The sequence below is a fragment of the Drosophila guanche genome, unplaced genomic scaffold, assembly GCF_900245975.1.
Source record: "Drosophila guanche unplaced genomic scaffold, DGUA_6, whole genome shotgun sequence".
Classification (NCBI taxonomy): domain Eukaryota; kingdom Metazoa; phylum Arthropoda; class Insecta; order Diptera; family Drosophilidae; genus Drosophila; species Drosophila guanche.
Genome location: NW_022995751.1, coordinates 1,295,343 through 1,312,763, shown reverse-complemented (window position 1 = coordinate 1,312,763; position 17,421 = coordinate 1,295,343). Strand labels below are relative to the sequence as shown.

General features: G+C 47.6%; 2 protein-coding genes across 2 annotated transcripts; both read left to right on the top strand.

Moving 5' to 3' along the window:
* The first annotated feature begins 4,988 nt into the window (after window positions 1-4,988).
* LOC117587142 (cohesin subunit SA-1) lies at window positions 4,989-8,417 on the top strand. Its single transcript, XM_034277648.1, has 8 exons — window positions 4,989-5,092; window positions 5,172-5,325; window positions 5,394-5,567; window positions 5,618-5,822; window positions 5,886-7,402; window positions 7,456-7,749; window positions 7,807-8,281; window positions 8,347-8,417. Exons 1-8 carry the CDS (start codon window positions 4,989-4,991, stop codon window positions 8,376-8,378), a joined length of 2,955 nt encoding a protein of 984 aa, XP_034133539.1. The 3' UTR covers window positions 8,379-8,417.
* Window positions 8,418-14,632: 6,215 nt separating this feature from the next.
* On the top strand, window positions 14,633-16,058 carry LOC117587059. The gene has a single exon (XM_034277500.1). It carries the CDS (start codon window positions 14,712-14,714, stop codon window positions 15,993-15,995), a length of 1,284 nt encoding a protein of 427 aa, XP_034133391.1. The 5' UTR covers window positions 14,633-14,711; the 3' UTR covers window positions 15,996-16,058.
* The last annotated feature ends 1,363 nt before the right edge of the window (window positions 16,059-17,421 follow it).

Below are 17,421 nucleotides of genomic sequence, written 5' to 3'. Positions count from 1 at the left end.
CTGCCAAGCAGGCCTCGCTCTTTAAACTCTTATTAATGAGCCGCAACGTGTTGCAACGCAAGTGTCGCACGCAACGGATCAGAACGCACGCCGATTAAGCCCCAGTTAACGTATGCCCCCAGAAAAAGGTGGCGATCCATGTCCGAGGCATCTCTCTCTCTCTCTCTGTCGCTCGCTTGCCCAATATTCATGGTTCCATGTGTTTTTGATATTTTGGGATTAAAGTGCAGTCGTCTCTGGGCTTTTATCGGCACTAATGGACCATGGAACCGCCATGCCTCCGTGTGACAACTTTTTGTTGTTGTTCTTTCTTCCAGCTGGAACTGTTGCTGTTGTTTCAATTAAGATTCCCATAAACCCAGAGACCTTCTAGATGGTAGGGGGGCTCTGCTCTGCTGTGAGGTTGGTGTCTCTGGTTATCTTCATGGCTTGTCACTTCGACTCCACCTCTGATTTTGTTTTCCACTAAATAAAGACATTAAAAGTGCCGTCCAGGTTTGTGATTTGGGTTTACGGTTTTAAGGCTGTTGGGGATTTATTAGGGACCACCTTTGGGCTTAACACTTTTTGGTTTTTTGGTTTTTTTTTGGTTGTCTTGTTTTTAATTTCACTTGCCACACGGGGCAATCAATCTCTTGGTGGATTGTCAACCGCAGTTATGAGCCTGAGAAATGGTCATAAACCATCATTAACAAGCAGCTGCCTTCTGCCTCCTCTGGCGCTTATGGCCTGGACATGGACACGGGACTGGGATTGGGATTGGGGCATGGAGATGCAGTTGTGTTTTTTTTATGGATTTTTTTTGTGTGTGGTGCAAGTTCTCGGGAATCCACTGCTGTGGAAAGTGTTGACATCTCTCTGGTCGCTCATGTTGCTGCTTCTTGTGGGGTCTCAGCATTCTTCTTGTTCGGGATTATTTCGAGGGAAATTTGTTATGGAACAAAAGAGCTTTTGTGCTGTAAAAAGCGATTCCTTTTGCTCTCTGTTTAAGTCCCCAAAGTCCCTATGATATGCCAGCTCTAATAAATCCAATTAAAGCTTCAAACATTTCAGACATAGAAAAGACGTGTTGAAAGCCACACACAGAGAGAGAGAGAGAGAGAGAGAGAGAGAGAGAGAGAGAGAAAAAACTGGATAAACAACTGCCACACATTTTCATGAATGAATTTTCGATTTCCACTAAAACTCCTACACCACAAAAGGCACATAGATACAGATACAGATGTATGAGGCAGTGGCACGAGTGTGTGGGGCAGGCACAACCAACCTACTCGGTCATGCAAAACACGATTCACTATTAAGGCAGCAAAAAGGTGTACAAGTGTGTGTGGGGGATAAACGGTAGGGGCACGGTAGGGAGAACTGCCACCGCAGGCAGACAACAAACAGCTTTTGAAGCATAGAAGAAATTGAATGGAGGAGTTGCCACAGACACAGATCCAGACACAGACACAAACACAGAGACAGGCAAAGCCATAGCCTCCGGGCTGGGGGGGTTTACTCCGTCTGGAGTAGAGATCGTTTTGGCTTTGGCTTTGGCTTTGGCTTTCATTCATAAATGGTTAAAGCGGTAAGACGGGGGCTTTTGGCAATGTTGTATGCTGGCTGTGGAGAGCCCTCTGGCAGGAGGGAAGCTCTCTCTCTCTCTCTCTCTCTCTGCACGATGAGTCATCTACTGGCTGGCAATGCAATGGGGCACGTGATGCCCGTTGTGTCGAGGTGTGTCAATTAGCAGTTGGTTGTTGCCTGAGCCGAGGCGGACAGGAGGCAGAGGAGCAACCAAAGCCAGACGACGACTACGGCGATGATGATGATGAGGAGGAGGTACTCGTCGAGGCACAGCCACAAGCAGAGGATGAGGCAGAGGCAGTACCAGAACTAGAGGATGAGGCAGAGGCACAGCCACAGCCGGAGTAGGAGCAGAAGGAGCATCAAAAGAGAGGAAATTGCTGAATGTTTAGGCGTAAGACCAAGCCAATGACTCATCTTGCCATCAGACTTGCGACTGCCGCAACATTGTTGCCCCGCCAAAGGTGTTTCTCCTCAGTACTGAGAATCGAAGTGTTTTAATATTTGAGCAGCGCAAAGGAACACCAAAGGAAGGAACTATTTATCGACTCTTTCCAATAGAAAGCCCGTCATAGAACAGCTGATTGGAGGGCTCTTAAATCCAGCCAGAAATAATAGTGAATTGTCTTTGAATATTTCTTAATGGGGGAACCTCCATGATTCGCTCTATGAACGCCTTTGCCTGTGCCTCTTGCCTCTTGCCAATTTATGAATGAAACCATTGGGTGCTCTCGTGCCAACTGGTTTTCTGGTTCCCTGCTCCTCCCTGCCCTCCACTGCCGCTTCCTGCTCGATAGACTTTGGAGGCAATGTCTGCCACCGCGACTGCGAGTGCGACAGTGGAAGTGAGGCACCCACATGTTGTGTTGTACTGTGTGTGCGGGTGGTGGTGTCCACATCCCATATCCATATCCACATCCGCTGACTGACTGGCTTTGGCTTCTCTATTAAATGCGGAAGAGGGCGGGCGCGGAGCGATACATTCAGATTCATTTGTATGCGGCATGCCCCCAACCGCAAACCACATCATCGTCACGTGCTGGGCGGGATTCTTGGATTCGGAATCGGATTTTGGGAAGACTTTGGGGTTTGGCGTTTGTGGCAGTTGAGGCCGTTGTGGCGGTTCCCTTTGTGGCGCCCACAAGCCGCGTGCCGCTTTGATTAATTATGCGATGGTGGCCTACTCCTACTCCCTCTCCCTTTACTCTGCTGTGTGCCCCTTTGCCGAGTGGCAAGCGGTGTGGAAACTTATTGCTTTAAATGCCCATTGTGTGTCTGATAGAACAATTGCCTTGAATTATATCGGATAGGGACACGCCAGATGATTTTTCATGTCCACTAGCCAACGAATATATGTCATTATCTCATGGATTGACATTGGGAATAGTTTTGATGGTTGGGTGAAAGATTTAATAATGTTTGGACATCATTTATCAAAGGAAACACACAACAGTAGCTGCAGTTTGGCATGGATACTGACTCTGGGGAATGTTTACACAACTTTGAGACCTTACAACATTATCAAGAAAGTTGCTTTTAGGCTTGGCCTCCACCTTAAACTTTGTTCTTGTTAAGTATTTGATTTCTTGGCCTGTAAATTTCTTGTTAAACTTTGAAACAAAGTCGCGAAATGCAGCAGGACGTGGGCGTGCAACCAGACCATTGTTCAGGCCAGAGATAAAGCAGCGACCATGTCAATCATTTCCATAGAGAGAAAGAAGATCCAGGAGGGCAGGTGAGATCAGTGGACGGGGCACGAGCGCCACATGATGATGCAGCTGCCGCTTGTCGCTGGAATGCCGGACAGCGGCTAATTCGACCGCCTGCAAAAATGGCAACACAATGCAGCCAGAAGCCAGCGGCCAGCGGCCAGCGGCCAGGGGCCCGGGTGAAGGTCAGATTTCGAGGCAATCAAACAATGGAAAATGCAAAAAGACACAAACACACACACACAGAATGGATGGAATATCGATCGTTTTGAATATGAAATGAAATGAAATGGCAGCAGCCAGCGCATATCCAAATCCCGGGGCAGCAGCCTTGACCGTAGGTGGACTCCAATTACCCTAAACCAGCGGCAGCTGGGAATCGCCTTTTGATTCCCGCTGCCCAATCGATCGACAGATTATGATCTTTCAATCAAATGGCAGCTGTCTGGAGTGCGCCAATTTTCTGAAACATTTGCTTTGGTTTCCAGGGCATCAAATCCAACTTTTTATCAAGGCAAACGAATGAAACGTCCGAGAAGAAGCCGCGTCATCAGCGCAGATTGAAATAATTCCCCCCCTCGAGCTGAGTCTGAGCTGAGCTGCCAACTTGCCAAGTCATCACGAATATTATATTGGATTGGCAGCGGTCCCGATCCTCTGATCTTTTGGCCCAAAACGGCAGACGCAGACGCAGACACAGAGCGAAGAGCGCAGAGCAGATCGCAGATCGCGTGCGATAAGCAACGTCAATATTTGTGTTCCGCCGCTGGATAAATGGATGGATAGGTTAGGATGGAGATGGTATATGGCAGTGTATGGGCTGGCAATCTGATGGAAGCGGTGATTATGAGAGGTCCTTGTTAGTCGGCTTCGCCGCCTTTGAGGTCCAGTGAGGGACAAGTGGCTCTGCCCAATTTGCGCTCTGTTTGTGTATCATTTTGTTGTGGGCCTGGCTAATTGTTTTGCTACCTGCTGACCTCTCCTCTGCGATCTCTTGATCCATATCCAACCACTATCCACTCCACACTGCCCTCCGATCAGCCCCGGTCGACCTGTGGGAATCACTGCTGGAATCACTGTTTGCCTTTGCCCTTGCCCTTGCTCTTGCCTTTGCTTTGATTTGCCTTTGTGGTGGGAAATCGACAACCAGACTAGAAATGTAACAAGTTTGCGGTTTTTCTTTTTGGTGGGAGAAACCTCGAGAACTCGCATTTTCCTGGAGGGTTTTCATTGGAGTTTACTGGAGAACTTTGACACCAAATATGATGGTTTCTATTCTTAGGAATAGTTTTGGAACACAAATAGCAATTCAAAAGGGAAAGATGCAACTATGTGGAGTACAAATAAATTCTCATAATTTTCTAATCTTTCGAATATATTATATGGATTGAACCGTTTACTTTCTACCTTTCAATGGTATTTATATTTAAGAAGATTTAAATTTAAAATCGACTAAAAATCATACTTACATTTCCTTTCAACTGGTTCACTGCTTGATTCGCGGCTCACACTGCACTGGTTCACATTTCAGTTTCACTAGTTCATCGGCTATCCACCTCTGTGGCATCGCTTTTTTCATTAGCTATCTGGCAACGCTGCATTCCTTTTTTTTCTGCAGCTTTTGTAGCCACATGCCGTGTCGTTTTCTTATTTGATTGTATTATATTTTAATTGCATTTATTTGTTGCTACAACTTTTAATTATTTAAAAATGAACGAAGAAATCGATACGCATGTGTCAGAGGATCAGGCGTCTGAAGTTTATGAGCTTATGGAAGTTGATGAGGACACAGACAGCGAAGAAGAAGAGCTGCTGTATGATTTTGCACCCAATTTGCTTGTTGAAATTATATCTAATGAAATGTGTGTGTGTGTTTTTGTGTGTATGTTGCAGCACCAGCGGGGAACAGCAAGCGGAGAATGTTCAGCAGCCCGAAGAGGAACAGGAGAGCGAAGATGAGCGAGAGGCCTTGTCAGTGGCTGCATCTGCTCAAGAGACTAGCAAAAGTTTGTTTCAACTTGCGAAGGACCCAAGCATCAACCAAGAGGTAAAAACAAACACTAAAATTCACCAAAGAAAAGTTCTCTGATGTGTAAACGCTTCTCCATTGCCCAGACAATTGCCACCGAATGGGTGGAAATGTATAAAGAGTGTCACTCCACAGCCCTTTTGCGTTTGATGCAGCTTTTGGTGGATGCAAGTGGCAGTCAATATGTGATACCCGCGGCCACTGCGGCACCCTTCAAGTACACGGACATACTGCAGGCAGCCACGTGTAGTTTTGCTTGCGTAAGTATTGCAATAAGCATGGAATAAAATAAGTAATTTATTTTCTATAGGTTAGCAAATTGTACCCGTTGGTTGCCAAGGAGGGGCACTGCATTGCCGCAAAGCTGTGCTCATTTATGCAGTGTCTTGTGAAGGCCATCTATACCCAAGGCGAGGAGCCGATGCCTTCGAATGTTTGCAGAGAGTTTTCGTCATTTATTTTGGTATTTTCGGACTCGAAAGTGCGTGCTTTTCGCCACACAAGCACACTGATGGGTGAGTAAATGTTAATTAATAAAGAAAATCATTATTAATCTATAAATATTACTCCCTGTGTAGGTCTCCAATGGATGACTGCCCTGCTGGCCATGGGAGAGGCGGAGAAATTCAAGAAATTAACTCATATCTGGAGGAGAATGTTGTACAAACTGTTTGCGCCACGTCGCCTGGACTCTGTGGATGCCATACGTTGCCTGTGCTGCTCCGAGTTTCTGCTGTGGCTGATGGAATATACAGCGATGGCCTTCGATCTGGTGGACTCACATATGTACTGCCTGTTTGAGGCCCTGCATGACACATCGCCCAAGGTGCGCGAGTGCTGCCTGGTGGGTGTATCGCAGCTGTACACCTCAGAGCCACGTGTGCAGCGGGCATGCCTGCAGCTGGTGAAGAAGTACAAGCAATCTGTGCTGCTCATTGCTGTCGCGGACAAGGAGTGGCTGCTGTGCGAGCTGGCCATAAGTCTGCTGATGTCCTGCCTACGCGATTCGCCTGGTCTGTTGAGCGAGGAGGAGATTGCCACCATCGAGGGCCTGATGTTTGATCAGAATCGAGGCGTGGCCCAAGCAGCAGCCGAGCTCTTTGTGCATCAGTATCTCCACAGAAAGGAGGATGAAGCGACGCGCATACGTCGCGTGGTGACGTTCTTCAAGCGGTTTCCAGAGCATGAACATGCCGCATATCTGGTGGATGCTCTGATCGAAAGGAGCAACGTGCTGCTGGCCTGGGCGCCCATGGTGGAGATGCTGCTGAAAGAAGGGGAGGAGGAGCCGCAGCAGAATGAAGACACCATCATCATTGAGCTGCTCACGCATGCCGTGAAGCAAGCCATAACCGGGGAAATACCCCCCGGACGCTATACCAAAGATCTGGTCCAGAGACTGCCCATGGCAGGGGCCAAGCAAAGAGCCACACGAATTCTGGCGCCCGTCATGGCCAAACTACTGCGAAAGCACAAAGAAAACATTGTAAACGTGAAGAATCTGTTGGAACTGCCACAGTATTTTGAGCTCGAGGCCGAGGAGAGTGTCGAGCACTTGCCGCAGCTGATCAAACGCTTGCAGAACATATTCTACCATCAGAGGGACTTGTCGGTGATTCGCACGGCGGTCGAGACTCTGGAGAAGATCAACATGCCTGCGACCTGGCAGGGCATCAAGGAAATACTCAGCACGGCCGTGACGAGCTATCGCATGGAATTACGAAATTGGTATGCGACTGCGCGGACTCAGGCTACCAATAAGAGTAGAGACAATCGTCTTATTGAGCGCCTGCAACTGGTGTCCCTGCTCTTTCGACACTTTGACCTCACAAAATGTCAACTGTTGCCCACAGCCTTGCAGAGCCTCGAACAGTGTCTCTCCGAAGCGGACGGCAGACTGCCACGCGGCACAATTCACTTGTATTTGGAGATTTGCTCGCATGGCCTCATGTGGGAGCAGAGGATAATAATGAAAGACACAGCCACCGCTGAGGATATTCAGGAGCGATGTGAAGGTCTTAAAACGACACTGACGGGCGTTATTCGCATGGCATTCAAAGTGATCAAGTCCATGCCGAATAGATCGTTTCCATATGTGAGTAGATTTAAGGATTAAGAATGTAGAATCTAATAGCATTCCCGTTGCAGGCACTGACCACCATTTGTGATCTGTTTGTGCTGTTTGGCTATCATCTGCAAAAGCACACGAATGCGGCTGTGAGCTCTCTGATGTATCAGCCAACGATCGAAGACTTTGAGCTACTTGAAGCTCATTTGATGATGCATCTATTCGAGGCTGAAGAACCCAAAGAGCTGCGACAGAAGCACGCCTTTGATGAGCTGCACAAGAAGCGTCAGGCACTGGCGGGATACTGCAAATTGGTGGCTTTTAATGTAGTGCCCGTCATGAGGTTTCGTTTTGTATTGCAGTTCTACGACAAGGTGAGGGAGATCAGAGTCCTAGAGTTCCCTTCATTAAGCCCCTTTTTCTTCCCTCAGTTCTATGATGCCTTTGGCGACTTAATGCGCTCCGCCATGGAGAAAGCGTTGGATGTAAATGCCACAAACTATGGCATGACACTGATGCACACCTGCCTGCTGGTCTTTTCGCGAGTGATGAATGGCGAGGAGCCACTCGATTATCTACTCAATCTGGCCAAGCGCTTGGCGGAGACACTCAGCGGTGATCTGCTAAACAGTCGCAAAGGCGTGCTCGCCCTGCATCGCGCTGGCATTTATTTTGCTGCGCAGCGGCAGGAGAATAGCCTCGTGGGTTCGCCACCACAATCGCTGCTGTTTTTGAGCGTGCTGGAGAAGTTTGTGCCGCAGCTATTGTCGCAGGATAAAATTGTGATTCTAAAGCTGCTAAGTGAACAAATTCCGGCAGAGTTGCCATCGTGTCGTCGCGAGGAATGGAAGCCCTTGGAGTGCTATCGCACAGCCCTGGAGCTGGCACTCAAATTTAGCTGTCGCCGTGAGTTGCCTCCAGATCTATTTAGAGCCCAGTTCTAATGCTGTTTCGTTTTTCCTTTCTTGCAGGTGCGGAGTACGAAGCCATGAAGCAGTACTAAGGATTGATTAAGGTAGGACACACATGCTCTAAGGATACATTCATCAATTATATTCCCTGTGGGGATGTTTATGGCACTGCAATTTCATCTACGTTTGTGGGGAAAAAAGGGAAAGCTCTTTACTCTCTCTTGCCTATCTGTTAGTTGCATTTGCAGCTCCCAGCTGCTGCTGCTGCTTCTCCTTCTACTCCCCCCACTTACACTCTCTCGCATGTATCGTGTTTCCATTGAAGGCCGCTCAACCTCATTTTCAATTTCAATGCACGACCCGCGCTGACAAATTGACTGACCCGCACTGAAGGAGGAGGCAAACCTTCTGTGGGTTCTATGTTCTCCTGTCAAAGGCTGCACGAGCGAACACCACCTTTGACACCACTCCAGCAAGACAGCTCCCACTCCCACTTGGACACTGAATCTCCTTTTGGTCGACTTCCCTCAAGGTGTGTGCAGCGTTAAAATATTTCGGGAAATGAAATTCAAGTGGATATTGGGTCACTTCTGGTTTTGGTTTTCAAGTGTCCAAATGGACTGTGTGTGCGGCTCTCGTGTCCATTTCCTTGGCACATGCCGCATATCGTATTACACGAGAGAGAGAGAAACCCAACAAAACTTCGCCTCGCAGCCTACAGCTGTGGGACGGACGATCGTTTCGATGCTTAACCGGAACAACGATACATTCCTCTCTGTGCCACATCAAGCACACGGGGCAACAGCTGGTCTTGCTACACAGAATCTTAATTGGAGGAATCTACAGATCCAGAAGAGTCTTGAGCCAGGGGCAGGGCACACTTCTGCGGCTTTTTGGGACAGGTAGACCATTAATTTCGCATAACGGGGCCCCCATGGCAATTGCATTTCACGCTCCCCTCTACAACGGGAAACCTCATCACAGATGTCCTGACTCCTGCCCCGAAAGCGAGAGATACAAATCAGCTAAAAACGGGCAACGGATCGCAGCAGATCCTGCCTCCCCGACTCGCTCTCTTTGCGGCGGTTGCGGTTTAACGAGATGCGTCACCGCCTCCACCGACTCTGACCCTGCTGCTGCTTGCTGCTTGCCACTGCCACTGCCACTGTGACCCCCGAAACGTGATGTTTGAACGCTGATAAAAGGTCCTTCTGCTCCTCGCTTCGCCGATTAGTTTGCTCGCTTAACGAAAGTGTAACACAAATTTTAGCTCAGACACGCGCATCTGTCGCTCGTTCTCGTTCTCGTTCTCGTTCTCCTTCGATCTTAACTCTTCGGTAGAACAGTTGTCCTGCCTCCCCCCTCCCCGCTTGTGCAAAAAACAAGAAATATAAAAAAAGAAGGGGTCACGACACGTGGCACTTGATTCATATCAAATTTCTGTGCACTATTTTCGGGAGTTTTACAAGGGTTTCGCCTTCGCTTCTGCTGACTGTTCTCTGACTCCTCCTGTGTCCTCCTTAGCCAACTGTCAACCCATTTGGCCGATATTTATGGCCTTTTGCCGTTGGGCATCGGGCAGCGCATCGCATGGGGGGGGCCCCGCCGCAAAACTGCAACTGTTATTAACATGAATTTATTGCCTGTTTCGGCGTTTTTTTCGGGCACAAAATTTACATTTTAATAGTGCAGACTGAAGGCGAAAGTGTGACCACACCACACAAAAAGGGGACTTTTTGGCAGTGCGAAAAAATGCCAGGAACGGAAAGTAACTGCAAGGGTTAAGCTTTTGGTGTTGCCAACAAATTTGTTTCTATCATGTGAGGTCTAAGGAAATGTATTTAAATAATGGCAAATGTGTTGGGGAAAGTGTTTTTGCCATAAGGAAATAATTTAACGTGCGCCAAAGGGCAATGCCAACTCCAGACGAAGTTTGCATAATATAAACAGAGAGAGAGAGAGAGAAGAAGGGAACAAAGGCTAAAGCTACCAGTTTTCCCCTTACCAAAATATGATGAAAATATGTTATATATCTATGCTAAAATAGTTTCTAAAGAGCTTCCCTATAAGCATTCTTCATTAGCTTCCTTTAGCCAAAGTCTTGGGCTAACTATTTCTTCATAAGAGTTCTGGTTCATCAGTTCTAGCGCTCTCCGTTAAACCCTTCATTTAGCCTAGTAACTCTCGTGCATTTATCAACCTTTTCCCCAGAGCCACTCTCTCTTATTTTTGAATATTTGATAAATGTCTTTCTAATCGCCAGAGGCACAGAGCCCACACACAACACTTCAGCAACATTAATATTCAGAGGCTACTCCTGAAGCCTAAGTCCAAGCTAAAGTGTGCTACGACCCAATGTCGCTGTCAAGTTGCGTGTAAAAACATGAATTCTTCGATTCATCATCGTGACAGGAGGTCCTTCCGCTCTTCGCTCCTTCGACCATTTCCGTGCCCATTGATAAATGCCACAAGAAATTTGTCAATTGTCAATCGGGCATTGCGAGAGGATCAAGAGGATTTTGTGATCCCTTCTGCACGACTGACAGCAAACACGCGGTGTATTTTTTCTGTTCTGTCTGTTTTCTGTTGCTGTTCTCTAATGTCTTGGCAAATAGGTAGTAGCGCCGATGGTAGGACTCTCCCCTGTAAATCAATGTTGCCTGTTTACAAATGTGTCGCCAATGCGCGTAATTCAATCCGTTGTAGCCGCTGTAGCCGGCAGGATGCCGCTCGACAGCCGTCGCCGTCTTGGCAAACCAATAAATACCATTTAGATATTGTTGCCTTAAGGACTAGCAGCTCTGGCCCCAGCCACTGTCTTTGCTTTTGCTTCTGCTGCGGCTCCTTCTGCCACTGCCACTGCCACTGCCGCTGCCACTGCTCCTTGTGTGTCAACAGAGTCATGTGTCGGCATGTCGCCCTGCCTTTAACATATGTCCTTTGACACAGGGATCGACAATGGTTCGAAGGTGCAGCTGAACCCTGCCAAGACACGCATAAATTAACGCACACACACTCACAGCAGAATCTCTGCTGCAAGTAGAACCAATCCGTTGCGCTGATTGCAGCTCTAATCCCCGCTAGGATCCTGCTGCACCTTTCGGCTTGGGCCTGGGCATGGGCCCCACATTAGCACGCGGCATGCGGCATGCGGCATGCGGCATGCGCACGCGCGTCGCCACTTGAACGAAAGGCAGCCAAAGGCAAAAGGATTCAAGCTGCAGGCTCCTTCGCCTCAAGTAGTTTAAAATTAGTCGTGGCCTGTCAGCAAATCTGATTTACGTGCCATCTGCCCAGCTGTTGAATTCTGTACAGATTTCGGGGCGATTCTCTTGCCTTGTTCCTCTCTCAAATTATAATTTTAGTGGCAATCTAATTAAGCAATTACAAGCGTGTGTTGCCCTTTCAGAGTGTGGATTTATATAGAGATCTAAGGCAGATGCTGGGAAATCAGAGAATTTTCTAGAGTCTTCTTGGATGCTAATTGAGAAATATTTCTGTATGGAAACTTTCCTTTAAATTCTCCTTTTGGGAAGCTTAAGCGCAACTCCTTTCCTTCCCTGGAAGTTGGCTTTTGTCAAACAATCTTTTGTCTGCAAATGATAAGATATTGCTTATTGATTTTCCAGCCAAAGAATGCCCCACAAAGCACGTCTCGCAGCCCTCCAAAGGGGCGACAGCTGCTGCCAAAAACTCCACTGAATGTTTTGACCATTTGCACTTTTATGGCCCCTCAACGCAACGCAATCGAAACGCCTCTGAGTTGAGACAAAATGCAATAAAAATAAATTTAACACAACATTTGTGTGAGAGCCTAAAACCAAACCTCATTCTGGTTCCGGCTCTGTCGCTGTCGCCGTCGCTGTCACAACAATTGCAGAACGGGCCAAAGGCAGGATGCGCCAAAAAGGGCAGACAAAATATTTTCAATAATAAATCTATTTGATGGGCGGCACTCGCTCGCTTTTATGATGGCCCCGGGAGATGCGCGATGACAGCAGGCGCAGTCATTAAAAATCTCACAAAAATTATATGTCGCTACGGATGATTAATTGTTGTAGAGGATGCGCTACACCAGAGAGGGAAAGAGAATATTCTTTATAGAGAAAATATATGCAGACCATTTGTGTGTGCAACATAATGTTGAACGCTTCATCGATGTCCAGTACTTGGCACTTGGCTGTGTAATTTGTCTCCTTTGAGAGGGTTTGAGAGGGAAAACGGGCAACGTGCATCTGTTGCAGGCACTTGACCCAAAGAGGCAGCCGCTTCCCTGTTCCATGGAGTCCAACTCCTCAACGACCTTTTGACCATCTGTGTGGTGGTCACCGGTGTCCATGGAGGTTGTCACCTAATTTGTCCAATTTGTGGTCCGTGTCATTTGCTGTAAATATTGCATTTAATTGAACTGTCGGAAAATGTGTCAAACGTTCAGTCCAGAAGGCCAACGCCGAAGACCTTCATAATTTCTGTGAAAGTCAATGAAGTGTGTAGTAGATGTCCAAGTGGAATGACCATTGAATGGATGGTGGGTTTTGATGGTTGATTTTCTTAAGAGTCAGACAGAAGCCATTACCTTTTGGCTGCTACCTGAGTTTTAGACAGGAAATAAAGCCTCAAGAACGGCAAAGGGAAGCCCTAAACTTACTCCAAGAATAGCAGAGGGAATCCTCAAACTTTATCCAAGAATCTACTCAAAACTCCTTCAAGAGTCGAATCTCAAACAGTAGCTGTCGCTGGCATTATCGATTGGAATAGCTTTCATAGAGGGCAATCCTCCTTGTACACAACACTAATTAAGATAACTTGTAGAACCATAAGATGGATGACCAGAAGGCGTTGGGGGGGGGAGAGAACTTACAACCATCCACAACACCTTTATACATAATTAGAGGCCTCTTCTGTTGACTGCAACCTACCGACAATGGGCATTGCCGCCTCTATGGACAGTAAACACTTGCCTGGCCATCTCCATCACCTTCAACTCTGGCCCAGCTCTTACCATTCTGTGCAGTGCATCCTCCAGCTTCATGTGCTTCATTCTCTCGCTCCATTCATTAATCCACATAGAAATGTGCGACGGGAGGGAGATGCAAATGCAAATGCAACACACGGGGCGGCACGACCACAAAAGCCGCCAAGAGGCCTATTAGCCACAATAAAGAGGCAGCAGGCAGCAGGCAGCAGGCAGCAGCCTCCTACTCCTCCTGCACGTCTCATGCCCCTGGAAATTCTATTATGCAGCTACAGGTGGGGAGGAATGGGTGTGTGTTTGGCCCCAACAGATGCCATTACAATGTAAATTCAACACAACAAAAAAGTTCACTCGGCAAACTTGATGCGGGTCCAAGTAGGGGAGACATAGACATAGACATCTCCATCTCCATCTGCCCCAGAGTCCCAGAGGCCCTTGCAACACAGCGGAACAATTGATCAAATATCATAATTTATCAAATGACAATGCAACAGGCGGCGGCAGTGGCGGCAACGTCTGAATGTTCTTGATCTCCGGACTCCGGTCTACGGTCTCTCCGGGCTCTGGCCTTGTTTGCTTGCCCCAATCCCCACACCACACCATGCCACACCGCCAAGTGTCGCTCCTCGGATATTCCATTCCATTCCATTCCATTCGAAAGCTACAACTTAATTTATTTGAACAATTTAAGTCGTGTGTTCGTTTGGGGTTCGTTCTCTTATTTATTTCGATGACCATCATAGCATCTACTTAGCATAATTGCAGCTGGAGCTGCCTCTCTGTTTATCAGAGAATTCCTCTCTGGCATTCTTGTGTGGGGTCTCTGGTAATCCTAGATAAAGTCCACTGGGTCAAATATCACAGAATTAAAAGCCAAACCAACCAAAAGACCGACCAAAAGCCAACATTTATGGTTCTATTATGGTAAGTTTCTTTGGTGGAATGAAAGAAGAGCTTAAGTGGAACGTTTCCTATCTTAAACAGAGAAATTTGTATGAAAATTGTCACCAGTTTGCTCACAAATTGATTACTTTATGATTAACAGATTGATTTCAACCCACTTTTGTGGTTCTACATGAAAGTGGGGGAAATATTCGATTAAATGTTCGTTGTGGAAATATTTTAGGTGTGGAAAGTTGATCGAAAATTATCCCAAATTGCTGCACACGCAAACCCAACGCGCTTTAATTATGTTTTGAGCCGATTAAGTGTTGAAATTAAAGACTGCATGTGCTTAAAATGCATTAAAAAATGTAGAATTTTATACAGAAAACGTCTCGAAATGATGCTAAATCAAACTAGGATACATTTCCTTTCATGTCAGTGTTCACAGCAATAGAACATCTTTTAGGCTTTCATTTCACATTCGTTTTCGGTCGCGCTACTATCAAGTACATTTTAAACATATTAAAAACAGATTTTGCTAAATTTATTTGTAATCGAGTCAAAAATGGAGGAGCAAAAGAAAGAGCTGCAGGATGGGGCAGCCAAGCACTGCCCCAACTGCAAAGATGAGCTGAAGCCCGAGCCCGAGCAGCTGTTTGAGGACAATGTGGAGGACATTGCCAAGAGTCTCGCGCAGATAATGCTAATCTGTGGCATCAACACGAGCAAGTGCTGCCAGGTGAAGTCCATCATCAAGAGTGCGTTTGTGTACCACGAGAAGTCGAGGACACAGTGCAGTCCGAAAGCCCAGCCAGAGGTGAGTATCGATCGGGATGATATGCTGAAGGCGCTGCACGTCAAGTGTGAGATGGAACGCATGGAGGCAATGCTTGCCTACTCGATTATCAAGCGGGCATTCAAGGCCTTCTTCCATGGGAAGCCACCGGTGACGGTGAGCAGTCCAGTTGTGGATGCCATGGCCGTACTCTCGCAGCAAGCGGCCTGGACCCATGCCGCCTTCAAGACGTCCCAGCTCTTTGACCAGTACCAGGCGGCGTTCTTTTGGGCCCACAAATCCTACGAGAAGCAGATCAATGTTATCTACACGGCGCTCTACAAGCGCATGAAGGCGCGCTGCACCATGACGCAGGAGTCCAGGTGCCGCTGTGCTCGTTGCAGCGAGCAATCGCTGTCCAGTGCCAGAAAGTTCGGCGGCAAGCCTGTGCCACAGAAGCTGACCCTCAAGGAAGACTGTGATCTGCCCAAGAGCTGTATACTGTGTGGCCTGCAGGTGCCGTCCGAATTGACAACGGGCCCGCTCGTGAATGTGAAGCTGCCACGTCCGATACGCAATCCGGAGGTGAATCTGCCAAGCTGCGACGTGTGCCACAGTCCGTTTCTCATCTGCGAGTGCACCATTGATCAGCTGACGGGGGAGCAGCAGGAGGATTGTGGCCAGGACTCGTACAAGGTGAAGTGGTATCGCCTGGAGGAGGGTGAACCGCAGACCAAGACCCAGTGGCCGCCATACATAGGATTCTTGGACACTAAGGAGACTGAGGAGCAGCAGCAGCCCAGCAGCGAGGATTGGGAGAATCATCACTGCCCTGTGGACTGCCGACATGACAGCAGCAGCTGCGAGGACGCTTTTACGTGCGACAGCGACTTTGGATCCTCGAATGTCTGCGACGATGACGACTCGAGCGACTGTCCTTCCAGCTACCGAAGCTGCACACATTTGCAGGAAAATACGGATAAGCTGGAGGCTTATCTCAAACAACTAAAGGCCAAAAATAAGAACCCAGAGACGCGTGAGCCAGGAGCAGCCTGTAAGCGTTGCAAGGATTGAGCCGCCACACACACACACCTCTAAGATTTCGTTACCTACAAGCAACTCGATTATTCAACTAGACAAGTTTGTTTTGTTCCTCCTATTTTTGGGGTATTGCTACGCCCACACGGGAGGCAACTGATCAGATCACAAAGCGCCTTGACAATGGGGCACTTAAAATGCCATTCCCTTTGGTTGTAATCGCCACTAAATTGCAGTCACCTCAACGACTCCTGCAAATGGGAACTGGCATGGGGAGGGGATTAGGCTTCTGTTCGCGCGTAGAAGTTCCACATAAATCGCATGGCATATCTGTGGACTTGCATCTCTCACTCTCTGTGCACGGGCTGTGGGTCTCCTCGCTTATCAATCCTGCCTCATCTCGAGAACTGAGAACTGAGAACAGAGTCGAGAAAAAACAGAACATCTTCTGCGAAAAATAGTAATTCCTGCGCAACTTGTCACAACTTTTGTAAGATTCAACGAGAGGCAACGTGGAAAGACGAGAAACGGCTCATGGCTGGATCTACCAGCAGGGACCAGGGACCAGGGACAGGCATGGAAGCAGAGGACAGTGTGTGGCAGAAGAGACGCCTCTGCGCCAGGGATTGTCTGTCAGTGGATGGGAAGTCCTAGTCCTATTTTTGGGTCTACTCCAATGATTCTCCCACTCTCTGGCCTCTCTGTGGCATGTTGCATTTGCATATAGATTTATTTTTATGGTTTCGCCGCCTGCCAATAAAATTTGTGTGACGATCGCTTGCAACAGCAGAACTCAGCAGACCTTTCAGACGTTCTTTCTTCATTGATTTCCAAAGAGTTTCATTCGATTCCCTCTGATTTCCACTTAAATATTTGGTAATATTTCTTTGGTTTGTCTTAATTATGATATGCTCGCCATTAAGTTTGTTCTGTTTCGAATATTACTGGAGATTACCCTAGATCCGAGTACCCTCCAGGGGGAGTGAATAAACAAAAGCCAATTGAGTGGGCAATTTTCAGAGATCGCTTTGAGCAGTGGGGAATACTTCCACAGATCCCCAAAGATCTCGTGGAAACCATTGAACTTTTTTCACATGGCCATCAAATTTGCATCTAATACGAACACTGGAAGTTCTTTTGGGTTGCATTCTCGAGACAGAAGACTGGAGACTGGAGACTGCAGACCACAGACCAAGCCACTCGAATCTTCACTTTGATACTCTTGAGGGGTGCGCCCCTGTGTGCCCGTCCCTCTGGCACGAATCGGATCTTAGCTCTCTGGCTCTTAATAGTCTTTTTATAGTCTGCACTTTTTCAACTTCAATTAATGAAGTGTCGAGTTGTTAACACCACAAAAACAGACGCACACCCAAGCATACAGAACACACAGAGGAGCTGCAGAGAAGCTTCCCAAATGGTTGGCCCATCGTTTGGGGCGTCTATTTCCAAACATTTTGCCCTG

What these genes read in the sequence shown, in the direction of transcription:
- LOC117587142 (XM_034277648.1), top strand. Translation starts at nt 4,989, where the DNA reads ATGAACGAAGAAATCGATACGCATGTGTCAGAGGATCAGGCGTCTGAA. An exon ending in ACCCAAGCATCAACCAAGAG is followed by an intron (nt 5,326 to 5,393) that starts GTAAAAACAAAC and finishes TCCATTGCCCAG; the next exon opens with ACAATTGCCACCGAATGGGT. An exon ending in CCACGTGTAGTTTTGCTTGC is followed by an intron (nt 5,568 to 5,617) that starts GTAAGTATTGCA and finishes TATTTTCTATAG; the next exon opens with GTTAGCAAATTGTACCCGTT.
- LOC117587059 (XM_034277500.1), top strand. Translation starts at nt 14,712, where the DNA reads ATGGAGGAGCAAAAGAAAGAGCTGCAGGATGGGGCAGCCAAGCACTGC.